Genomic DNA, 26,967 nt, shown 5'->3' on the forward strand with positions numbered 1-26,967 from the left:
TTGTGACTGAAACATGCTGTCAGAAAAATTCCCACATGCATGTCCCCAAACACATAGATTTGCACATGAATATTGGGGTCTGGAATGAGTATATTTCTAACTTGAGTTGCAACCAAACAGCAAAAGTTCTAAGTCTAAAAGACACAGTAGGTCAGTGGATCAAACTGATCATCTATTTTCTTGATTCATGAAGCCATGAATCACACAGATCATGGACCATCCACACACAGATGGAATGTACTTTAATTTTTCAGGACTGTTAGGAAGATTGCTATTGCATTGTGTCTAACTTCAAGAGAGGCAAGTTCAGGGCTGAGTGTGGAGATTTCCATGGGAATACCTCTTTCCTACAACTTTTGTTCTCCCTTCCCTTGACTTTGACTGTAGGAATTTTTTGTGTGACTCAAAGAAATTTCTCATCTTAGCAGATGTGGGACAAGCATATTCTGTTTGTTTGACACGCTCATCCTATGTGTGTTTGTACACACCTGTTCTCAGGCAGGGATGTCACAGGCACTCCCAAGCAACAGTGAGTCATACACCCAGAGTCAGACCTATTTATGTTCTACCAGAAGTAAACAGCAAAGCCCTGAGTGTGAGTTGCAGGAGGGCAACTGATTTAGGAGAGAGTTTTGTGGCAGAAAGAATACCAGAAGTCCTCCCTTTTGGTAGGAAGATCTACAGAAAGTAAAGTAACCTTCCATGCTCTCGGGGAAATCTAAGACATCCAGATTTAATCAGCATCTCTTGCCATGGGTTTTGTTATTGTTGGGTTTTTTTTGTTCGTTTTCATTATTTGTTTTTCATTTTCAAGCATGGTTTCTCTGTGTAGCCTTGACTGTCCTAGAACTTGATATGTAGAAGGATACCCTTGAACGCAGAAATCCATATACCTCTGGCTCCCTGGGTACTGGGACTAAAGGCTTGCACCACCACTGCCTGGCTTTGCAGTGGATTTTGAAGAATAAGTTTGGGGGTTGGACAGATGTTTGCAGTCTTGACGATGACAGTTCAAACCCCAGTATCACTTACGAAGACAGGCACTAAGAAAATGCCTACGATTTTGGCTTCAAGGGATAGGGTACCCCTTCCTCGCTTATGTACACACTCCACACATAACCTCTTGCACACACAAATAAATAAATGAGATTAACCTTATAAAAATATCCAGGATGCTCGGGAGTGTTTGAGACCTGAGTCTTCCCAAAATACACTGTCGGGAAGCTGGTGAGAAAGGAAGGGCACAGCTCGGGATCCATGCCTCTTGCACACTGAGCACCATCATCTTTACACAGCTTCTCTACCTGTACCTTCAGCTCAAGTTGACCATCGAATCATCCCTTCCGTCTATCACTGGCTCATTGTCAAATTCCCCTGGTGCTGTCTCTTCCTGATAGCTCTATCCTCCTCTTGGCATTCTCTGTCCCTTTGTCTGAGGTATTTTTGTTTGTCTTATTTGGGTTGGCCTTCTCTTCCAAGGCCAGTCAGGTTACTACAAAAACCAACTATAAAAAGCCCTTAGTTCATCAACCAAAGGATGTCATTTGGGAGACTTCTCCTTTCCTCCCACTGGTGTTCCTTCAGAGTGGTGGTGAATTACAATGAACCAGGATCCTTGAAGAATGTAGGATAAGGAAACCTAGAACATCTCAGTGCTGTCCAGTGTGTTAGTTACTTTTTTTGTTGCTATGACAAACACCTGGCAAATGGAAATTGAGGAAGGTGGGCTTATTTACGTTGGCCTGCAGTTTGAGGGATAGAGTTTCATGATGGGAAAGTCACAGCAGCAGACTGGCTATTTTGCGTCCACAGTCTTGAAGCAGAGATAGATGAGTAATGATGAGCTAGCCTTTTTTATTCAGTTTGGGTCTCAAGTCCATGGGATGACACCACCCTACTTTCAGGATAGAACTTCCCTCCTCAGTTAAATCTTTTTGGAAATACCCTGAGATGTATACTCAGAGGTATCCTTCTATAAGGACTCTAAATCCAGTCTAGTTGACAATCAAACACATCCAGCAAACCTGCTATTTAATAGTGCATGTGTGTGTGTGTGTGTGTGTGTGTGTGTGTGTGTGTGTCCAATTTCAACTTGGGTGCATACATGTAGCACAGAAGCACACATACAACCTTCCATATATGCTGCCTTATTTTTAATACACTTGTACATGCACATACAAACACACATACACACACTGTATTATTTATTACACACACAGATACACACAAAATCTTGTTTCTATTTTGGCTTTGGAATATGCTGGCAATTATACAAATCACTTTCTGTTATAGGACACTGTGATCCTAAGAATCTGTTCTCCTAACAAGAAAGTAGAGCAAAAGTTCAAGTGGAATTTGCACTTAGCCTGGGGTACATTTAATTGATAAATCAACTCCAGCTACTTGTTTTGCAGTACTGTTCTTTATTCCTTCAAAATATCAAGGGCATGAAAATCCCAATGCATTAGAAGCTCTGGCAAGAGCGCTCTGCATTATCTCACAGCACCTTTGTCAGCCAACTAGGGAAAAAGAGAGAAACCACTAGTTTTAAAGTCACCTAAAAGATGATATGTAAATCATACAGTGTCATGCAGTGAGCTAGAGGCGTGCATTGATATCAGCTCTCTTTGCTGGGTCATCTGCTGCATGATATCTACTTTATTTCTAAGAAGTATTTGTGGGCTGCCATAAAGGGTAATCCCTTGGTGACTTCACAACCTGTCTACTAGAATCCCTTGAGGTAACACAGTTGTCTCTGGAAGGGGTAAAGCCTTTGGTCATTATAAGAGGAACTGTTAATAGTTAACTGAAGATCTATGGATCAAAGAACAAAGGCAGGCAAAATGGGGAAAATCTGATGTATAAAGTGAGATGGGGCATGCAAGGATTTGGTATAGGGTACAAAGGTGAACCTTGGGGAATATGACATTTGTTACTCCTTTTCTTCCCTTCTATACCCCATGTAAGATGCCAGTCTTTCAAGGCTACCATCTTGGCCCAACATAGCTCTCCATCTCTCACCTTTTTCCTAGGTAGCAGGTATCAAGGGCATATTCCTGGCAAACAAGAAGGTGGATGACCAGGTGAAGACGTACATCACTTACAACAAAGGCAGGGATTGGCGTCTACTGCAAGCTCCAGATGTGGACCTGAGAGGAAGCCCAGTGCACTGTTTACTGGTCAGTTATTCAGCCCCATGTAGAATTCACAAGGGCAGGTAGCTCCCCTCGGGATATTGTACCAAGGACTCTCTTCCTTCATTTGGAATTTGTCTGGTGCTGAGCAATATTAGGAGCACAGGGCTGCATGCTCAGACGGCTACACAGACAGAATGGAAGACTCAGTGGATTGCTTAGGTTTTTATTTATGAGAGACAATGCCCTAAAGCTGTTGGTAAAATAAAGAAATGGACAGTGATCCTGTGCTTGTTAATGAAAGTACTAGACAGGACTCAGAAGAGCTAACTCATATGTTAACTGATACTTTGTTCAGTGCTAAATGGATGTCAGGGTAAGCAAGGAAGCCCAGCAGGGTCAGACAGAGTTGTCTACACTGAATTGTCCGTTAACCTATTAGCTTTAGAAAGTCATTGCTATGGGAATGTTGAGGCAGACAGTGTTGGGGCATGATGGGTAAGATGACATTTTTGCTTAAGTGTGCCTCAACGTAAAGATAATTAACAATAACACAACCACCAAGTTCCTGTTAGTGAATGTTTGCACCAGAAGCCGTTCTAACATCTCAGATAGGTGGCTGAGTTTATCCTGAGACAAAGTTGTCTTCTTCCATATATTCAAAGAGATTTATGAGCCAAGTGGCTTCTAGACATTGTGTGGAAATCTAGAGATATAATCATGTGCAGGTCAGAAAGGGACACTACCATTTTGTAAGTTTTAGGCCAATTATGTTTAGTGTTTTCTCTGGCTCTCGTTTAGATGCTAGGAATACCACACAAATGGCTGCCGAGTCATTGGAGCAGTTCATGGGATCACTGTGATTTATTCTCTTTTGCTGTTGAACCTGAATTTTACTTCATCTTACTCTCTTCATCTAATTTTCTCTCTATCTCAATTTGTCATCATCATAATTATTTTTATTTTATAGGTTTATGTTTATATATCACCAAACCCCTTTCTATAATAGGCATAGGAAAGTAAATGGAAAAGAGTTCAGTGTTCAGTGAATTTCAGATAATGGCTTAAAATGTTTTAAGAAAAATTATAAGCAGGATCAAAACACACAAGCACAGACACAGACTTTGGTGCAAGAAACTTGTTGAGAACCTGGACTATGTCGTGGAGTTTGTCAGTTTCACTCCCCCTGGAAGTCCCTAATAGTCAGGGTTTGATGGTTTAAGGGTTTGATAAAAGACTCTTGTCATCCTCTGTGAAGGTAATGTCTACTAGTCTTCCTAAAGCTAACCATGAACTAGACCTTGAAAGCTGGATTGACTGCAGAAAAGGCATTTGATACTGGGTGAGAAAAAGGGAGGAAGGATCTAGGAGTGATACTTGGGGCAACTTCTGAAGTGCTGGATCCATCGGGCCAATGGGCCTGAAGTTCAGTATCCACACTGCTGATGTATCTAGATCATCCCCACTTGCAAGCTCCACCTCTTATCCTGGAGGGCCAGGATATGGCGGGAGATTCCTGCATTTAAAATGTTCTCTTCCTTTTAGCCCTTCTGTTCCCTACACCTGCATCTGCAGCTCTCTGAAAACCCATATTCTTCTGGAAGAATCTCCAGCAAGGATACAGCTCCTGGACTTGTGGTTGCCACAGGTAAAAAATGTTCCCTGGATTTCTTTTTCACCACCGGCTTCTGGGATAAGGTTTGTGGCAAACTTGTGGGTCATGAATTCATTTGAGGAATAGATAGAAACTCCCCAGAAAATGAGCAAGATTGTTCAATCTTCAAAGCCCATTCTAAAAAACACTGAGATGCAGAGCTTTGGACAGTCTTAGCTTCTAGGTTAATTCATCCTGCCCCAAAGTCCGAGAGGGGTCCTCTGCATGGAGTGAAAGGTTAGCAGTCCTGTCAAAGTCAACTGACTGGCCAGAGAGATTGTAACGGGAATTCGCAGTTTGAGAAAACATGCAGTACGAACTTCCCAGCTCTCCAAATATCAGGTAGGGCAGTTTTCTTTTTACACAGAAGATACTTTACCTGAGTTTCACCCCAGAGCTGTTTTTAATCAGGAGGTCTCTGGCGCCTGTAAAGGTTTGTTTACACACGATTAAGCACTTGGCAGAGAGCCTAGGGAAAGGGGCAGAAAAACTTCAGGTTGCAATGTTGGAGCCACTGTCCACTGAGCATCAATCAAAAGTGAGGACTGCACAGCAGCTCTCCGAGGAAATGGAAGTCTCTGGGGAATGTGCCTGGATTAACATGCATTTGATTTGCATATGCCTTTTTAGGAATACATTGTTGATATAAAGTAAGATGGGTTTCTAATCTTAGTATTTACAGCTCTGGTGTCAGGGAGCACGCCCCCTTCTCCCAGTGAGAGCACATAAATTCACAGTGACTGTCTGAGGATACAGTTCTCCTCCACCAATCCAACACTGACTTCTGGATTCCCTGTTCTTGTAGACATGGATCCCATCTCCAAAGCTCCAGTCCAATCAACTTTCAATCACTAACCATCACCAAGCGCTTTGATAAACTCAGAGACTGGTAGAGCCTGCTGCCTTTGCAGGCAGCCTTACTTCACTCAGTGTGGACAGGATCCAGCATGACTGACACCACTATTCTCAGCAGCACCAGATTCCTCAGGCTCTTGCTTAGAGAGTGATGCCTACACCCGAAGTCCACGTGTTAGTTCTGCAACATCAGGGGCTATTGGCCTATCTGCTTCTCATCAAAGTCTACAGGAGACCCAAGGCTGGACCAGAAGCTATACTTAGCAATTTTGGTCACTGATAAAAGTAGACATTTGAAGCTTCTGAGGAGAGCCAGGCATTATTCAACACAACCACTCTGTACTTTTTGTGTTTTAGTGAGGATACTAGAGCTAGCATAGCTAAATTTAGGATTAAATGAAGGAATGAATTTCAAATGCTTTCAAATGTTTGGGATGTATTGGCTATTCTGCATAAGATACTTAACACCACCCTGTATTCTTGATGTCAAAGCTGTTTTTGCATGAGAAGAAGGTAGTTTGTTTTTCGCCTTCAGTGGGACCCATAATTATATTCTTGCATTATACATGCAATGAAATTCACGAGTCTGTCATCCTGTTCTCTAAGCGTAGCTCCAACACTTACTAGAACGGTGAGTTTGGCATAGTTTTTAACTTTTGAGCTTCATATTCTCATTGGTAAGATGGAAATCATTATGCTCCTCATGAATAGAGAGAAGACCATGTCCATAAAAATGGACAAAGTACTCAGAGTAGGTGACATGGTATTGACCGCATACACTTGAAAATTAGTCTAATGTTATGGCTTTAATGAGTTACCAGACATTAGGCATTAAACATTTTTTGAATATTTAGTCATATGTATATATGTATGTATATATATATATATATATATATATATATGACATAGACGAGAGCTATAACATGACAAGATCTTGAGCTAACCAGCTGGTTTCAGCTTCTACATGCCCAACTTCCATTGCTCTGCTAGTTTTCACTGCTGCTGTGCAAGGGAGTGGGGAGTGTTCTTTAAATACCTACCTGACATTCATGCTTCTATTCCCTCTCTCTGCCTGAAGAGCTCAGGGCTCTATCTCCCACTCTCCCTATTTACTCTCTCTTCTCACTTTGTCTTGAGAACTGGTCTCCAGGAAGCTGCGGATATATGAGTGCACCTCTTGTTGAGGACCTATCTGGAGAGACTAGTGGCTGCTCTTAGCAAAAGTGTATCCCTATATCCTGAATATTGGCTCCTACTACTGGGGAAGGACTTGCAGCTCCATAGCTCACAGCTGTGTACAGTCTGAAAAGCATGTTCCTTGCCTTGATTGTACAGCAATGGGGGTAGGTGAGACAATGGAAGCTTTCTTCAATTCACACATTCTGAGACAGAAGGCAATTGGGAGGAAACATCATGGCCAAGCCCATCCTCCTTCTTAACGCAGAAACATAGTTGATTCTGTAACCATCAAATATCATCCACAAGCCATCAACTATTCTACCTCCATGTCTAATCCATCCCTACACTGCTACCTATAAACTTTGAATACCCACACCTCGTGTTGCCCCATGTCTCCATGCGGTTGGTTATGCATGGTTTTGTTTTGTTTTTCGACTGAGCCCTTGGCGTCCTTGTCTGTATAGGTCCTTTTGCCAACGTCTGGGGAAGCATTTCTAACCCAGAGTGCTCCAGAGTTCCTTGTGTTTATTTCACAATTGTCAAAGGAGCAGAGAATGGTTGTAATGAGAGGGAAACAGATGAAAGAAAGTTTAATAAAGCTGCCTCAAATGTCATTAGAATCTTGTTTGTTTACAAACTAAGTTGTTGGTAAGAAAAATGCCTGTTTTCCCGTCTCATGCCTCTTTCCTCCTTCCTAGATGCCTTTCTGGCACCTGTAGCTACGGTGCCTTCCAGTATTCTCAGCAACCACTCTGCCTAACTAACCCTCCTTCCACTTGGCTAGTGAAGTCCCTTACTCACGTCTTCCTTCTCCACCCAAGCTCTTGCTCTTAGAATTGCCTATGGGGGCACTTAAATACCTAACATAGCCAAGCATAAAATCATACTGGAATCTACTCTGTTATTCAATCCAGAACCTAGTTTCTGTTCACTATAATTATCTATGCATTTCTTAGGATGCTCTTCAGATGATAGAAGATACTTCTGAAAGCAGACTTTATGAAGTGCGCTTCTTACCATCACAAAACTGCCAAATCCACGTGGAGAAGCTGTTAAAGAGAGATTGAAAATATAAAAACCGAAGTCTAATGAGATGAAGAAGCAGTAGAATACATTGAGGGGCCATGATAAGAATGGCAAATACATAGCTCTCTCTTCCTCTCCCTCCATCTCTCCCTCCCTCCTTCCCTTCCTCCTGGTTTTCTCTGTTCACATTATTAAAATATCTAATGAATTACTGTGCTCTATTCTCTTGACAGCACATATGGCTACCACATTCTTTTTACCCCAGAACTCCCAGTAGCAATCATGGAACCATTACCTTCCCCATTTCTTTTCTTTATACATCTTGGCTGTACTTCCTTATACCTGTGCCCAAAGAGATGAATTTCCAGATGGATTTCTAGCTACGCAATGGCTCTCAGAGCCTCTCCTCTCTCCTTTCACACCTACTTCCTGAGCCCTAGGCACTGGGGTTATTTTTGGAAGCCAGAGTGTCAAAACAAGTTGGCTAGCTGTGTGCTCCTTGATGCTGATGGGAGCATGACAAGCTCTACAGCCTGGCTTTAATTTCTCATTTTGAAGTATTAAATGTCAGGAGCTCAATTAACATTTTCATTATTGCATTTTTATTGTGCTCTTATTTAGGTTACAGATGTGTGGGAGATAACATCCCCTTCCTACTATGTTTAATGAAAAAAATACTAACCAATATGATAAACTCTTACCTATTTAGGGTATTTTTTTTATCTTAAAACGGGAAAGGATGTTTGTCCTGGTGACAGGCCTTATAAGGTCATGTCTAGTGGTGCCTGGAATTCCTTCTCATGCAAATGAGGCATCCCCCAACATCCTGGCCCAGGCCAGTGATGTACACTCACTATAGTGGCCCCTACTCACCCTTTAAAGGTGCAAATAGCCTTTGTTCCCTCCAATGAACTGAAGCAGTTCTCTGAAGCTATTACCCCAGTGAATGTTATATATCAGTGCACTCCCACCGACCAAAATCCTCGTACCCCCACTATCCCAGCTAAGATTCCATCCCTCTAGTCCAGTCCAATGGGCAGTGGGCCTGGCTACCCCAAAGGCAGAAGCAAGACACAGCACTTCACCAGCTTCAGTGTACATCACTCAGGAGCAGTTTGAAACAGTCTAGGTAGTCAGGGTAAATAATTCTCCCTTTCTTCAATATCTAGTCCCGGAGTCCTACCATGTAAAGATGAATTTGTGTCACACTGTTCACTTACTTTTCTCATAATGGTTTTTTTTCCTGCTGGGTTTTTATTTTTAGGTGATCTCTAGAAAGTATTCTGTTCAAGAATTAGCTGTAAGCATCCTTTGGGGTATCTTTACTCTGATGCTCTCCCTCTACCCCTGAACAAACTCAAAACATAAACTTCCTGACAATTTCAAATGATCTTTTTTTATCTTTCAGGCAATATTGGCTCAGAACTCTCTTATACGGATATCGGTGTGTTCATCTCCTCTGATGGGGGCAACACATGGAGACAGGTGAGTAGAAGATTAGGAAAGTCTGCCAGCATCTCCCTTCCTGCAGATACTGAAACTCCTTATGACTTTGTAGTTGAAAAAAAAAATCTTTGACTAGCTTACAAGTTTACTGGATCTGACTGGCAGTTTAGAGGGGTCGTGGTGAGTGGGAGGAATCCTGAGCCTGGAAAGGAAAAACCTTGACTTGTGCTGGGTGGTTATATAGTCCCTTCAGCGATATATATATATGCAACAGTCTCTGGATGCTAAATGTTGTTCTGGTTCCTGGGGATACACTTATGAAGCTGTCTCTGTCATTGGTGTGCCAAGGAATCTTGGCAAGCAGTTCTCATCAACTTCCTCAATCGGCTTCTTTATCTGTAAAGTGAAAGGATTAGAATGTTGAAACCAGAAAAGCCACGGAAGTCAGTGATAATTTAAGAGTTCTATAGGCTCAGTCATCAGTAACTATAAGACAGCTTAATACACATATATCTACAAGAAAAATCAGTTCAGTGTTACAAACAATAGACCTTGGAGTGATGATAGCGGTGCCTTACACAGCCACTGTGTATTTGATATATGCTGAGTGCGAACTGAATTTTTTACTTAAGTTTAGTGTAGGTGACTACTATATTAGTCAACAAAGACATATTTAATGTCAGCAAGCTGCCAGGCAAAATCCTTAAGATTTGACATTCCTTCCTTTAAGGGGTTCAAAATTAAATGGAGGAAATAATTTCACGTAAAACTAAATATAGTTCAAGGTGATTTATTATTTTAGTAGTCTTACTATAATGGGAAGAAGAATGAAGAGTTAGTTCTATTGGGGAAACTGGGAAATACTTAGAGGTGATAACTTACTACGTCATAAAAATAAAAATTCTGCCTGAGGAAGAGAAAGGAAAGGCACTGAGTATCTTGATGCAGAGGAATTCACTATTAGGGGTCTTGCTGGTCATGTGCCAATTTGGATGGTCAAATTAAAGCTGGTCTCACCACTGCCAGCATCATTGTCACCTTCCCTGCCAATGCAGCCATTACCACCAGCATAAAACCATTGCCAGGCACTTAACAGATGCAACAGCTATTTTAAGTACTATACAATATGCAATGAAGAATATGTCAGATCCTGCTCCAAAGGCTGTAATCAAGTGTCTAGGGAATGGCATGTGAATAGGTGCCAACCTTCCGAATATGAGATAACCTATTGCAAAGGCCAAAAGAGGCCAGGAGCTGAAAAGCAAACTTATCCAATATAAAGAACCACCATTGCTTAAGAATCTAAGGAAATACCTTACCTGGCCAATTGCCATAGTCGCATTCCTTCCCTGTGCTATTACCATCTTCGCTTGCTTCTCCCCTTTCTCAAACTATCAGACTTATACTTTTCACATCAGTGCCTGGCAAAGAAAGACCTAGCAGTGGCTAAGATAACATTATTAAGAAGAAAGTGTGAGGACCACTTCTCCTCCTTGGCTTCAGTCCTGCATCTCTATCACGTTACTGATCACAGAGCCATCCTCTGACTAGCACTGTAGATGATGCCTTTCTGTCTCATATGTGAATTGCAGCCTTAGGTCCATTGCCTATTAAGACTGGCCATTGGTAAGGCATTATTTTTTTTACTGAAAAAGTAAATTTGAAGAAGGAATAGAAAGAATTCCGGGACTGAAAAGCTTACTTGTTTGCAGTGTTCGTATGTGCAGAAGATCATGTTATTCCTACCTCTTCTTCTTCTTCTTCTTCTTCTTCTTCTTCTTCTTCTTCTTCTTCTTCTTCTTCTTCTTCTTCTTCTTCTTCTTCTTCTTCTTCTTCCTTCTCCTTCTCCTTCTCCTTCTCCTTCTCCTTCTCCTTCTCCTTCTCCTTCTCCTCTCTCCCCCTCCTCCTCCTCCTTTTCTCCTTCTCCTCCTCCTCCTTCTCTTCCTCCCCCTCCTCCTCCTCCTCCTCCTCTTTCTCCTTCTCCTCCCCTTCTCTTCCTCCCCCTCTTCCTTCTCCTCCTTTTCCTCCTCCCCTCCTCCTCTTTCTCCTTCTCCCTCCTCCTTCTCTTCCTCCCCCCCTCCCTCCTCCTCTCCTTTTCCTCCTCCCCTCCTCCTCCTCTTTTCTCCTTCTCCTCCTCCTTCTCTTCCCTCCCCCTCCCTCTTCCCTTCTCCTCCTCCCCCTCCTCCTCCTCCTTCTCCTCCTCCTTCTCTTCCTCCCCCTCCTCTTCCTCCTCCTCCTTTTCCTCATCTCCCTCCTCTTCCTCCTCCTCCCCTCCTCTTCCTTCCCCCTCCTCCTCCTCCTTTTTTAATGATTTATTTATATATGTGAGTACACTATCAGTCATATGAGAAGATGGCATTGGATCCCATTACAGATGGTTGTGAGCCACCATGTGGTTGCTGGGAATTGAACTCAGGACTACTGAAAGAGCAGTAAGTGCTCCTAACCACTGAACCATCTCTCCAGCCCCCATCTGCCTACTTCTGCTTAAACTCTTCTAGTCCTCTTCTCCCAATTCACCATATGCATCTAGTTATCACATGAGCCAGCACCGGAATTCCCAATGTCTGCTTTCTTCTATGAATTCTGAAACTAGTGTTCTTTGTTAAATAAATACTGTTCCTGCTTCAAGATAGAATCATACAAGGCATAATCCTTGGTATATGTAGAGTTAGATCTGAGCATGTCTTCTTTGAGACTCTAGTATTTTGCTGGTGCTTAATAACTATCTATAAAAAATGGAGATATGAAACATTGAATCAGTGGAGCAGTGAATTGATAGTTTAATAAGATATAGATGAATAGCTCAGATACTGACTTGACTTAAGACCCTGGAAGAACCATATTTTAAGGAATATTTATAAAAGTGGTTCATGGGCAGCAAAGTTGGGTCTTCTTCCAACTTGTAGAAGAATCTAGGAAGGTATAATTGTTCAATTTTTTGAGGGTTTGGAGACATTTTCTTTTGAGTCCTAGGGAAATAAACATTAAAAGGGCATGGAGACAGAGGAACACAGATCAGAGAAGTAACTTACAAAGGTGCTTAGGGAATTTTCTTTGAAATCATAATCTTTTGGGAGGGCCACAAAACACACACCTCTACCAGTACCTAGTAGAGCATGCACCATATCACCTCACCTTCTTATGATAGATTGGTTCACATTGGATTTTTAATCTATCAAATGCAGATAATATAATACTTGCCAGACTATCAATATGATGACCGGAAGGCTCAGAATCTAAGTGGAACAATGTATTTGAAAAACTGCAAACTGTTAAGCACTGCAAATGTCAACCATTGCTATGATTGCTGTTGTTCCAGATCTTTGATGAAGAATACAATGTGTGGTTCCTAGACTGGGGTGGTGCTCTGGTGGCCATGAAACACACACCTCTGCCAGTCAGGCATTTGTGGTAAGAACAGTCCCCTACCCTACTAATGAGCAGCTCTTCGATGTAGAAGGTTGGCACAAGCTATTCTGAATGGCTTTACATTCTCTTCCATTTTCTCAGCAGCCCACTGGTTTTTTCTTTACTCCTCTTTTTTAATATCCTTATATCATCTACCTCATAGGTAGTAATAGTGTACCAGATAATTCAGATAGGGGCATGTGACGAATGAGGTCAGGTAATACAAATGGGTGGTCAGTTAAGGCAGAAAGGAAGGATCAACAAGCCCACGTAGTCTTGATTTAGAATAAAAAATATGAGAGACGGAAGTTGCTCTGAAGGGCTATTTGGGTTTATGTAACAGATCCTGAGTTTAGTTTAAAAAGAGTTTAGTTTATGATTCTATAGCTGTCCCGCCATAAATGACATTCAGGTGTCATGTATATGCATCTAAAGATGAAGAGAGTAAAGTGGACTGATACTCTAGATTTGTAGCTGTAAGGAATTTGGGAGTGAGCCATTTTGTAGGCTTACTACTGTAAGAAAGCCTGGACAATGAGGGCAAACCAGGAACTCCGGTAAGAAAAGCCTTGGTGAAACCAGTCTTTAGAGTAGATAAAAGAGACATAGTCGAGAATGTAGGAACCCATGAGAAAATATCTTCATGGATGCTAAGGAGATAGGTGATAATAGAATCAAAATCTTTATTAGATCAAATAAGATATGGAGCAAAAAGTAGTAAGGGACTAAGTGGCTTGGAAAGCCATTATTAGAGTAAGTTTAAAGCAGAAGTAGAGTTGGAAGACTTTGTAGCAGTTATGAATGTATGTATGTAAATGAATGAATGAATGAATCGAGGGATGAATGAATGATAGTGTAATGGGGCTCAGAAAACCTATGCTAATTCGTTAATGAGGCCAAAGAGTGAACTAAGAATATATGTTGAGGGGACCTACTGATGATTCAGGATTTTGACAAAGGGTGGATGAATGTCTTGTGTGCAAATATCTTGAAGAGGTAAGTTCATATTCAGCTAAATGGTTATTTGCAGGTGAGGCTAGTTAAAGCATAAATGGTGGCATTCACCATGGGCAGCTTTAACTGGGGCTTTGGTTATCAATAAGGTCAACAGTTTTAGACTAAGAATTTAGGAGAAAACATCTGGTTGTATCTGAAGCAGGGTTGACCTTAAGCCACCTCAATAAGACTTTGTTCAGTTTGTGTTTTGAACCATAAGGAATTGTCATGTTTAGGTTGAAAGATGCTAAAAGGTTGTCAAAATCCTATAGCTTCATTAACACAAGGTAGAATAGTTACATCCACTACCATATTATTTTACAAGAAGCTTGTATAAATAATCTTTAGAGATATGTGGAGTTTCTTTCAAGAAAATTGCTATACTAGCCTAAGGGTAAGCCTGTGAAAATTCCCAATATAATTATCATCCATTTGCTGCTTAATAATAGTCTGGGTTTGTTGAAGGAATGTTACATTCCAGGCACTGTTCTAAGCTGCTCCAATGAATTATTCAGTTCAGCCCTACATGTGTGAGTGTTTTTTAAATTACCAATATAATGATTTAAAAACACAAGTACATTAAATACCTTTTTCAAAGTGTGGGTGCACAGGTGTTAATTGAAGGGACCACTGGAGCTCCTGCATGTTAACTGTTGATGTTTTAGGCATGATAAGGAATACAGTGGCTGGGACATGGTTCCAGCCTGCTGAGAGATTAGAGTTGATATATGAATTTTAGATTACCGAAAGTGATGTCTGTTATAAGAGGCTGACTGTGTAACCCTAGACAGGGGCCGTCCTGTAGAAGGCCACATGAAGCTGATGTTCGGAGGAAGGCTACTAGGAGTTAAGAGCAGTGAGAGGCAAAGGAGAGAAGTGAAAACTGTCTTGAGGGTACCATTCAGGGAAAGTATAGAGTGCTCAGAAAAAGATGGGAATTGCAAAAGGCAGCAGGATTGAGAAAACACTAAATGTCACTTCAAAGTGTTAAGGGTGGTCATCCCTGCAAGTTTCAAGGCTCATTGCTACCTGTGGAGGATAGAGTGGACCTTGCACTGACAAAGAAGAGAGTAAGTCCCGAGGCTCATTTATTTTTAACCATGTGAGACATTGTTTCCTGGCTTAATCTTTACGTTTTAGGAACCATGTTAATAACGGCAGATGACTTCTTATATGAAAACATAGCTTAGGTAATTCTTTCCCTTTAGGTCTTAGAAAAAGAATGTAGAAGCTGATAGGGCTTGGCTATCCCTCTCTTCTCTTTCTCCTGGATTATGGGATCAGGGCTGTATGTTTCTCCTTGCTTTTGAGAACTTCCTACAGAGAATTCTCCTTAGACTGAGAGAAAGAAGAGTTTGTTGGTGTTTCATTTTGATGAAGGAAAAGAAAGTTAGCATATATGGTAGGCAAGGAGATCATGGTACCAAGAGGTTAAAGAGAATTTCACCTCTCATAAAACTCGTTTAGTTGTTATTTCTTTGAAGCCTGCTCTTTTTTAAAAAGGAAACATAAAGGGTATGGATCTGAAGGGAGAGGAGTGGGAAGGAACTGACAGATGTAGAGGGAAGAGAAACTCTAATTAGGATATACTGTATGAGAAAAGTATCTATTCTCAATAGAAAAGAATTAGAAAAACCAACCAACCAACCAACCAACCAAACAAACAAACAAATAAAACCCTTAGCCTTCCTTGCATCTAACCATTCAATTTGAGCTGTAGAAGTTTCCTTCCAAAGATTCACTTTCAAAGGAAGAACTTGTCTTGGAGATATTGGAGGAAAATGGCCTAAGTTATAAAAATTATTAAGAATCCATGTAGGGATCTATAGTCAGGAGCAACCATATCACTCAAAATTATCAATGAAAATTTGAGATTGTCCTGTTAAATATAGTATTAATGGTATCATTGTTCATTGAATGGAGAAAATTGAATGTACTCATCATAAATCAATGGTAGAAGTTTACTGTGGTGGCTATGCTGATAACACCAATTGTATCATTATCTAGTACACAAGTGAATGAACCATTGCATACATTGTATAAATATCATGTGTCAGATTTTTCATTTTTTAAAGTAAAATATATGAAAAATGTGTGGAGATTATAAAATAACTATATTCATATTGAATTTCTCTTACAAAATGATACCATTTGTTTACCTACCCTCACGTAAAAAATTTTAATGTTATTTTTAAACCAGGCTTTTAAGATCATTGTCTGCTTTTAAAAGAAGTTGATAGTGATGTTACCTGAACATAGACAGGGATGAAGATTTCTATTTACTTACCAATCCGCCAATTCAGTTCTCAGGAAAAAAGAAATCATTTGCACTTTCAAGTGTCTAAGTGCCAGCTATTGAATGTGTGTGAGAAGGAGCTACAACAAATAAGAATTTATTCAGAAATTGTCCTTTGTGGGTTTTGTTGTTGTTGTTGGGTTTTTTGTTTGTTTTTTGAGTGATTGATTTCTGTTTGTTTTCTTTTTTAACACTTTAGGAGTGTTTTGTAAGGGCTTAACCATGCCATTATCTTCAGTGTTTTCTTGTAAATATGGCTGGCTAATTTTTGCTTCTTTCAAGCTTTTGAAACTCAAATACAGTTCCTTACTAATAGCGTCTAATTAGGTTGCAAACTCAAGGATTTTATTTTCTTTAATATGTTTTAAGATGAAGAAAGATTAAGTAGTCAGTTCATTGTGATGCTCTCTTACGGACCTTAGATTGACATTATTTTGCATACGGATGTGTATATATATTCACAAGATAAAAGGATTAGCTTACCGAGCTTCTCCCAATGCTATAGAGATGCTTAGAGCTAAATAGTAGCTACATTGTTTTACAGAGAAAATAGGAATCATAAAAGAAAAGCGGGGTAAACTTTGCCTAAGCTAACAAGGCATGGCGTTTCTGCAAATTGAAATGATATGTAGCTATATAGGCATGAAGACATAGTAGTGTACAGGTTGACCCGTCCATCTGTGACCATGGAACTTTGGATGCCCAGACATTAGAGCCTCAGTACTGTTTCAGGTAAACCCCCCATCCTGTTTTACCTCTGTGTCTTGGAAATGTTAGAGGGAAATGAGCCATAGAGTCCTGCTGAATGCAGTTTTCCAGTGAAAACTCACCATGGACAGGGTGTCTAACTGGCAGGTGGGTTGAGGTGGGCTGAGGTGGACTGAGGTGGGCCGAGGTGTGATAAGCTGCTGAGACCTGACAGGCCCTTCCAGTTTGCATTTAATGCCGTGTCCTTGGAGACAGAAAGGGAAGCATCACCTGGCCTCTGGTGTTGCTTTGTTCACCCATCTATGGTTATGAGCACCAGGGCTTTGTTCTGTTCAGAGACACATTTCTGTGAAAACGCAAACGTTCTGCCCAGTGCATGTCTCTGAGAAAGAACACTGCATGGGTTGCTCTGATGAACTTTCAGGTGGCCAGCACAATATACCTCCTGCATGTGCACTAAGACGAAAGGAAGCAATCTGCCTTACGAGGGGAAAGAAAGCTGATTCTTGGTGACCATTGGCCTCTACTGTTGTCATGGACCTGTAGGAAGGACTTTTGTCATTTTTTTTCCAGAAATTCTCTTCTTCCCCCATGTCAATCCTATGTAGTGAAAGATACATAGATTATAAAGGATCCTAGCTGGACTAGATAATGTAACATAATGTCTGGTATGGTAGATCATTCTCTGACACCTTAAGGGAAACAACATTCCAAGATAATAAAACAGTGCTGCCCACTTAGTAAATCCTCAAAGACAGAGTTCTCATTCTCTCCCGTGGCTTTAGTTGTTTTGGTGGGGGAAAGGTCAATGCTGAGCAGAATGAACTGACTTAGGATTTTTTTGCCCAATGCTCTAGGTATACAGACTTTTAGACTGTGTAATTGGAAGGACAACTAGATATTTGTTTTTCTAGTCATTCTGTTTTCATGAATATATAAATATGCAAGTCAAGACAGTATTACCAGTTTGTCCATTTGTCCTTCGTTGACTGCTCATTGTATACCTCTAGCACTACTAGAGGGGCTGGGGTACAGGGTTGAGCAGACCACCAAGAATGAGGGTTTACATTCTGTATGTGAACACTAGACTATCCTTTATAGAACATCACAGGAATGGAAAATTATGTTTCCTTATTCTCTCTTTAAAAAACTGATGGGTTCATGTATTCTCTCTAAATTCTAACTAAATTCTACATTCTCTCTAAATTCATTCATGGACATCATATTGCTTTTATTGTGATCCAGTACATTCTTTGAAGTATGTGAAAAACTTTTTACTAAAAAAGTAAGTTGGAATGAAATGGTAATTAATTCGGCTTCGGTCTGTTTCTTTCTTTCTTTCTTTCTTTCTTCCTTTCTTTTCATAACTGTGCTGTCTAAAATTCATATTATCTGTTTCTAAGCTAGTTTGTCTTTCACCTTAAATCACACTGTTTGGCAGGTCTTTTATAAAAGAAAATAAACTCTGATTGAAATAGAAAAATATAAATTTTTTATATTCTATTATATCACGGTATTTTCCCCACGTATATGCCATGCACCATGTGTGTGCCCGGTGCTCAAGGAGGCCAGAAGGGGGCAGAAGATCTCTTGCAATGGAGTCCCAGCTGGTGGTGAGCCTCCTTTCGGGTGCTGGGAATCAAACCAGTATATTATGGAAGAGCAGCCAGTGTTCTTAAGTAAAGAGCCATCTCTCCAGTCCATACATATTCCACTTTTAAGTTGATCCTACCTTATAAATCACAACCCTGATGGCCAGAGCCATCTATCCAAAGGACTTTCTGACAATGTCAATGCCCAAACATGGAAGGCTATAAAACATCTACACAGGGACCAGAACTGAAAATGGAAAACCACATTTTGTGTCTCCTCTACTCTCTATATTCCTCTTTTGATTGCTGAAATACCACGAGCAATATCTTTCATCCTTTATTAATTATGTTTATTCAGACTGTATATATTTTATCACCAAACCCTATTGACTTCTTTCTCTTGCTGTGTCTGTTCTCTGTAGTAACCTTTATCTAGACCCATGTCTTACTTGGCCTTTTGTAATTACCTATGTCTAACTTTGCCCTTCATCTGCTTGCAACCACTTTGAGTCCAGACAATCTATTCACCACAGAGAAGTAAAATTTGTCTTTTAATGTTTGGACCGCATCATACCTCTCCTTTTATCTAGAGACAAAACCCTCTATGATGGCGTTCGCCCTCATTTACAGATTCTGCTTCTTTCCACTCTGCATTACCACTGACCGTCTTTGTGCTCAGAAAGTAGGTCCACTCCACATTAGATGTTTGCTCTGTGATATACTTCCCCTACACACTTCCGTATCTTTTTTCTTACTCTTATTAGATCTCCATTTATGCTACCTCTTTTGGGTAGGAATTGTAGTCACCAGCAGACCACTTTACATCATTATGACTCATTGCTAACTTGTCTTTGCATCAGTTTATTGGCTTTTTTTTATCTCTTCAAATCAACTACAAATTGCATTGATGATGTGCATCAATTGCTTTCCTTCACTCTCCTCTCTGGAAATACTGCTCTAGGTTTACAACTGAGGGAACAGTTAGCCGAGGCACATTGTGAGCATGAGTCATTTGATCAGATGAGCTTCTATCATTTGCTATCTGTTTTCCTGTATTGCCATTATGTGGAGGTCACTCAGAAATTTTCTCTCTCCTTGAATATTGGCAATCTTACTGATTTCAATTTCACATATAGACTTAATGTGGGATTCCCAATTGCTCTGTCATGGACATTAATGAGCTATTGATGTTGGGAGGAAAATAAGAATCCCTTGGGAATAACATTCAATGCGGTTATCTCTGACTATTTGCAGAGTCCCAGCCATCACTAATGATAGGCAATCCAGGCCCAAAGTTCTTCTAGAAAGGACATTAAGTTTTTATTGTGTTTCCTAGAGTTTCTTTCAGGAGTTTTATTCCTTTTTAACTGCCTCAGCTTAAAAAATCCAAGTGCTAGAAATCACTTTTCTCAGGATGCATCCACATGACACAATTGTAGGCTTCTAAATATCCCCGGGATCATTAATGAAGGTCAATGGAGTCCTTCCTCACTCTGCCTCTAGAGACTGTGCATTTGTTCCCTTAGTTTATGTCTTCCTTGGACTCTTCTTCACAGGCTGCCTGCCCTTCCTGGACTAGTCTTTAGGTATCTGCTGCCACCGTTCTTCCCTCTAGCCCATGACTCAGATCCTTCCATGGAGATTATGCCATACAGCAGAGCTTAAGCTTTTGATAGTTTCTCTTTCTATTTGCACTTGGCTTTGTCTTCATGCTGGAAAGTACAATGTGACCTCATCTTCTGCCTTATGGTGTCATCCTCCCTTTGTATAAAGTAAAAATAGCTTCCCCTTTCCCCTGTTGGTGAACATATAAGAAGAGGGCACCTCTCATCTCGAGATACATGTGGCCTTCACTGAAGTCTGCTCTGTACTGTTGCTAATCTTTATCAGAGAGGAAATTTTCAATGAAGCAAGGGAGGAGGCCTTGAACTCATGTCATTATTGTATGGAAACAGTAAGCAATCTGCTTAGAGTCACATCAACAAACAGGCTTGAAAAGAGAGGTTTCTATTTTCAAGAACCTTTGATGTTTTTCCTTAACCCCTGGAACTACCAAACACAGCAAAGTAGATAGTGGCCACACGAAACCCTACAACTACCTTTATTATTATAGCAAATTCTGGAATAGAGTAGCAAGTAAGTTAGAATCATGCTCTTTCCACAGAAGTTCAGGTCTTCTCATCTTGCTGCACACTGCCTTAGCTTTCAACTCATATTTTTAAATGGCTGAATTAATTGAGACCTTAAAATTCAAGGTGATAAATGCCAAAACTTAGGAATTCATGGAAACTTTCTGTCATGGCTGTGGATCAAGGTATGCCATAAACCTAAATACTGTTTTCAGATTGGCTACCTTCGATGAGTTAAGATGTTATCTTCAGTACCATTTTGTATACTTTGAAAGAATGATAAGATAGGAACCCAGAGAGGGAGTAACAGGAGAATCAAGAAATTCAAAAGGGAATAGAAAAGGGAATGGAGTGGCTTGCTGTTAAAAGGAAAGATGATTCCTACAACCAGTATATGGAAGTCAATAAACTCATACTGGAAAAATTTAGTGGATGGACTAAAAGAGGACCTTTCACATTCCTTTTCTTTTCATACATTATCATTTAACATTTCCTTAGTCCAGATAAGATTTGGGGCTATGATGATGAATGGAACAGTCCTTGACCTAAAAAAGTTCACAGTTGAGTAAGAGTCAGACACCTTTTCTGAAATGATGTATAATATAAAGTGCGAAGCATCTCACAAAGATGCATACTTGAAGTGTAAGGGGTCATTCAAAGAATAAAATAAGTACATTCTCTAACCCCCAAGAGCTTAAAATCCTTAATATATGGAAAGTCCTATATATATTTCAAAAATCTTAAATTGTGTACCTAGGGAAGATTTAGGAACTTGACATGCCAAAAATGACCCTAGAGGATTAAGAAGCCAAGAACATACCTTTGGGCTATGTACTCTGCTTAAATCGAGAACTAGAGAGGTACTTGATCTTGTCAAGAAAGAGAAGGAAGCAGGCATGGAATCGCCGCAGTCCCTTCTACTAGAAGCCTCTTCTAAAGAAGTTCATGGTCTGCATCCAGAAAGGACCAGACCTGTATGTAACTCCTGCACAGAAGCTGGAACAGGACATCTCTGAGTAGTTCAGACGCACACTAGCCATTCCTACAAATCCTTTAAAGTGATATTGAAAAGGTAGAATAGTCCCAACATGCCTTCTGAACAAATAGGAAATTGCTTTTTTTTTTCAAGTTTGATCTGAAAGACACATGCACATCTTTTCTGTAAGGCAAACCCACACTACTCAATTTATTTCTGTCAGAAACTCAAAAGGCTGAGTTGATTGTGCTATAAATTGAACCTCCAGTTTCATTCTTAGTATTTGAAATGTGACACTCAATCCATTGAGCCATCCTGAGTGTGTGGATGTGTGTGTGTGCATGTGCGTGTGCGTGTGCGTGTGTGTGTGTGTGTGTTTTCTCAATTCTAACATGCTAAAATATTTCTGCAGGTCTGATGCCATTTCTGCTCATTCTGGGAAGAGAAATTTTGATCAAATCTTATGATATAGGGAGATGTTGATGATTAAGTATTGATTATCCAAATTGCCAGATAGCAAGATATAGAGGCAACTTTAATATCTAAAATATGGTTGTCAAAGATTGTGACTTTATTTTCAGCTGTGTCTTTCATGTATTTGTTTCTGCCTCAGGGTGAGTTTTGATGAGGGCCATTCCTGGGACAAGTATGGTTTCACATTGCTGCCTCTTTTCGTGGATGGGGCGTTGGTGGAAGCAGGAGTAGAGACCCACATCATGACGTGAGTACTTCCTTAGTGTGACTGAGAATAGACTGGAGACCTCAGTTTCCCTTCATTTATATACTCAACACTTTACTGGGGAGTACAAGAAATCATTTCTTCTCCAGGCCAGAGTTTCCTCATCTATGAAATGAAATTGTTTAAATTTGTACCCATCAATCCACAGAGCTACTGACAGAATCACGGGATCTCATATCCTAATTGACTAATGGTATTTTTAACAATTTTAACACAGGGACATATCCCCCTTACCTCAAGCATAAGAAAGTTAAGTTTCTGGTGGGTTTGAGAGATTTAGCATTCACTCATGAGTATCTATTCAGTGTTCAATTTGGACCAAGCCTGATACTCTGGTCAGAACTGAAAGAGCAGATGCCATCTCCAGAACAGAACTGCTACATGTCAACCAAGACAGGAGGGAGAACACATTCATGACAAATATCTTTAAGCTAGACTTGTGTTACAATACAACTTTCCTGGGGACATTTATTATGCAATGTAGATAAAGACTTCCTCTAGAGTTTGTTCAGGAAAAAAACCAACGAAACCCCCAAACAAATAAAAAAAACAAAAACAAAAACAAAAACATTGATGCCAGATAATATCCAGATAAATAATTCAGAAAGAAATACCTACTTTCTGTTCTCCCCACTTGAATAAATAAAGTGGACAGATGACAGCTTTGGAACCTAGAATACTGTGTCAAAGATTCACATTTTTTTTTTAAATCATGAAGTGAATAAAATAATAGGAATACTTCTATTCTTAACTCAAAACTCTTGTTTGAAAATTTTAGGACATGAGATGACTTTTTTAAATCATTCCCTGTCCTTTTCTTCCTCAATAGGCTCTCTGTCGTTGTAGGACATTCTCTAGTGTGGCACAATACAAAGCTTTGGTTCTCATTTTAAGTTCTATGGGGCATAAACATCTGCACTCAAGAGGATGTATGAACTACTTCATGATGTTATGTAAGCCAGATGTCATTACTTTTCCAGTTACAGTCTGACATGACCCTAGAATCTTACTCAATATTAACAAATTCAACTATTCTGTATTTTCTTTAATTTTTCTTTTGTTGAGAGACTTGCCTATTTTGGTTCACTTTAGCTTGTAGCCTGATACATTCTGTATGCTCTATTGTGAGATGTATTTTAACTTATTATGTACTTCTCTTGGGCATGACTTTGAATAATACCATGTGCCCAGTAATCTCTCCATTGCCCGGTATTCTCTAAATTGTTTAAGGCAACCATTTAAATGTTGTGTGCATCTAATCTTAAATGATAATAATTTCCCCCTTCATGTGGAGTTGAGCTTGTTACATGGTCATGAGGGGAGATAGGTAGAACTCAGTGCCAAACCACTTACAAAGGGATCAGAGACTGTTCTGTCATCCTTCCCTTCCGTGAGTTTGCAGAGGAGCTCAGCAGAGCTTCTGTATCTCTTCTTTCTTGCTTCAAATAGGCAGCATGGGTATTTCATATAAGAGATGTGGAGTGAAAACCATAGTTATTTCATAAAATTAAGGTGGTTTTAGAAGCATTCACCAAAACAAACTATATAATTGTAGGGTTTTGCTTTAAATTTTTTCAGTTTTATTTATTATTTTGAATATCACATGTTTTGATCATATTCATCCCTTGTTCCTGTCTAATTTTTCCAAGATCTTCCTACATACATCCCTCCCATCTTCATGTCCTCTACTAATTCTCTTAATTTTTTAAAACATAATTCGAGTCCAGTTGGGGCAACTTCTATGTCTATAGGTATAAGGCTGTTCCACTGATGAAGCAGTAACCTACCAGGAGCCATATCACTGAAGGAAATGGACTCTCCCCCACTAGCAGCTTGTCTACTGCCTTGTAGTTCCTCGTTTTGGAGTGGGGCTTTGTCTTAGTTTGGGTTTTATTGCTGTAAACAGACACTATGACCACAACAACTCTTAAAAAGAAAAATATTTAATTGGGGCTGAGTTATACAGATCAGAGGTTTAGGTCCTTTTCATCATGGCAAGAAGCATGGTGGTATACAGGCAGACATGGTGCTAGAGAGGTAGGTGAGGATTCTACATCTTGGTCTTCAGGCAGCAAAAGGAGACTGTGTATCACACTGGGTAGAGCTTGCACATAGGAGCCTCAAAGCCCACCCCCACAGTGGCATACTTCCTTCAGTAAAGCCACACCTACTCCACAATGCCATTCCTAAAGGGCCAAGCATTGAAACATATTAGTCTACAGGGGCCATTCCTATTCAAACTACCACAGGCTATGAGTTCCTCCTGCATTCATGATGCAATGTCAACTGGGTTGCTCTTACATTGGTGCTGTGTAGGCCATCATGGCTGTTTAGAGTTCATGGGTACAGTAGCCCTGCCTATTTAGAAGATGCTAATTCTCACTAGTCTTCCAAGTCCTCTAGCTCATACAATATTTCTACTCCCATCTTCAATGATGTTCTCTAAGAATTGGGTGTATTTGTGTGATATAGAATTTGGGGATGAGCATTCCTCGGTCCCTTATTCTCTTTACTTTGACCAGTTATGTTTACTCTATTAACCTCTTTATTTCAAATCAGAAGAATAATGTTTGTGTATAAAGATAAATATTTAGAAGGAAGTTGAATATTATATCAACTTAGCAAATGCATAGTAGTTCTCTGAGGTTTACTCTCCTGTCAAAAGTTCTTCATTAGGTTTAAAGAAGTAGGCATGAGTTTACTTCTATTTTGTAGTCCTTAAATTTAATCAGAGAGCTGTTGATTGCAGCTAAGACATCAGTGCCACTATTGAACAAAGGAGAATACTTGATATGCCATTAATTACTGTAATATGCAAGGCTCATATCTTGGTAAGACTTTTCCCCTTTGGAAGCCTACATTACAGTTTCTGACATTTTGAATCCATACCATCAGTAAAGAGGCTATTAGATCAGTGCCAGCTTGATTTCTCCAAAATCTACAACTGAAATAAAGGAAATAAATGCACAGAAGAGTAAAAATATGCTGAGTGGAGTAACCTATACCCAGAAAGCAAGTAATTACATGTGGGTTTAGCTTTGAAGTTTTATAGTTGTGTGCCAACTTTGAGTACCAAGGGGAGGAGAGGGAAGAACTGAAGGAGGCGGTTGATAGTGGTCCACTAGTATGAAATGAAAAAGGGGGATAAGTTAAGGAGTAAATTTAAGTGGACGAGAGATGGGTGTGTAAGCTATTGTTCTGTAAGCTTTCTAAAAGCTAATATATTTAAATCTGCATTTTAGATAAAGATGATGCTCCTTTTAGAAGCCATAGTTTATAAAAAGAAAAAAAAAAAAAGGAAACAGAGTGCCAAGGATGGGCTCCTATTCTGTAAGTGGTTGAATGGGGAGGGGCTTCCCAGATACTCCAAAAGCAATAGTCTCTTGCTCTTATTTTCCACCAGAACTTGAGGAAAAGAACATACTGCTGTTTTTATTGTTTTATTACATATGAATTTCTCCTGTGTGAGAATAATGTAGAGTTTGCGCATGTTTAGAGCAGAGGAGGAATCCTGGAAAGGTTACCAGGAAGCTCTTTGTATCTCAATTTCAAATTTGCAAAGAGTTTATACCTAGTTGGTTTCCTAAAGCTGACTAGTGTTTTCATTTCATGGAATGAAATAGAATGCTAAAATTATACATTCCTTTGGAATTCTGAAAATAAGAAGTAGATTTGGGAACAAGGATTCTTCCTCTTCCTGTTGAACCTTACTAAAGAAACAGTGAAAGAGGACATTTGAGATCTGTGAGCTGTTATCACAGTGGAGCCACCTATGGAGAAAGGGGCTATAGTGTGGCACGATTGACTTTTCATCTTGATTTGGAGACTTTACATGTTGAATAGCTCATTCCTTTAAAAACACTTCAGGGCTCTAGTATATATCAGATCCTGTTGGATCTTAGAAGATAAAAAGTTAATTGAATGCTTTGTCTTTAAGGAGATCACAGGGCAAAATGCTGAGAGTAAATGTAGGTATACTAGTCATCAGGAGACCCTGGGTTTTCAGCTGGGAGGTGAGCATAAGGACATGTGGAGTTGAACACATGCACACACACACACACATACACACACACAGAGAGAGACACACATACACACAGATACACAGATACACACAGACATACATACAGACACACACAGACACACACACAAGGCACACACACAGAGACACATACACAGATACACACAGATACACACAGACACACATACAGACACACATAGACACACACACAAGGCACACACACATACACACAGACACACACAGACATACACATAGACACACATGTATGCACACTCACACACATATACACAGGTACACAGGCACAAATGCACATGTATGCAAATGCACATGCATGCACATGCACAAGCATGCACATGCACATGCATGTACAGAGGTGCAGAGGTTACATTCTGTTCCTGTGAGGGGAGATGTTTCTATGTCAATCTCTTGAGTGTTAATAGTTTATATCAGGTTTGTACTAACATAGACTTCAACCATGTTTTCTTATTGGGTGAATGAATTATTGAATGAATGAGTAAGCAAATAATCCTGTGAGTCACAAGAATCAGAAAGGTATTCTAATCTATATGACTGGCTTCAGCCATCGCCCTGGGAGGATTTTTCTTTGTTTCTTTTCATTTTTGTTTTTTTTTTTAAATCAATTGTACAACTCTAGGAATTCTGTCATTCAAAGATTAGGGTCTAGTCATTGCTTGAGTTGGGTTGGTGTTGAACTAGGTCTATCTATGCTCTGAGCAGTGGTGTGTATGAAAACAGTGAAGCGTCATCAGAATACCATGAAGGCTCAATGGGACAGCTGGTGAATAAG

General features: G+C 40.0%; 1 protein-coding gene across 1 annotated transcript in view; it reads left to right on the top strand.

Annotated features, from left to right (window-relative positions):
- The window catches only part of Sorcs3 (sortilin related VPS10 domain containing receptor 3), a 617,283-nt gene that overhangs the window by 514,583 nt on the left and 75,733 nt on the right, over positions 1 to 26,967 (top strand). The window contains 5 exon segments of the mRNA XM_032892177.1: positions 3,033 to 3,179; positions 4,680 to 4,782; positions 9,257 to 9,333; positions 12,617 to 12,708; positions 22,016 to 22,123. Of these exon segments, the coding sequence (XP_032748068.1) occupies positions 3,033 to 3,179; positions 4,680 to 4,782; positions 9,257 to 9,333; positions 12,617 to 12,708; positions 22,016 to 22,123 (527 nt within the window).

The sequence above is a fragment of the Rattus rattus genome, chromosome 2 (assembly GCF_011064425.1).
Source record: "Rattus rattus isolate New Zealand chromosome 2, Rrattus_CSIRO_v1, whole genome shotgun sequence".
NCBI lineage: Eukaryota > Metazoa > Chordata > Mammalia > Rodentia > Muridae > Rattus > Rattus rattus.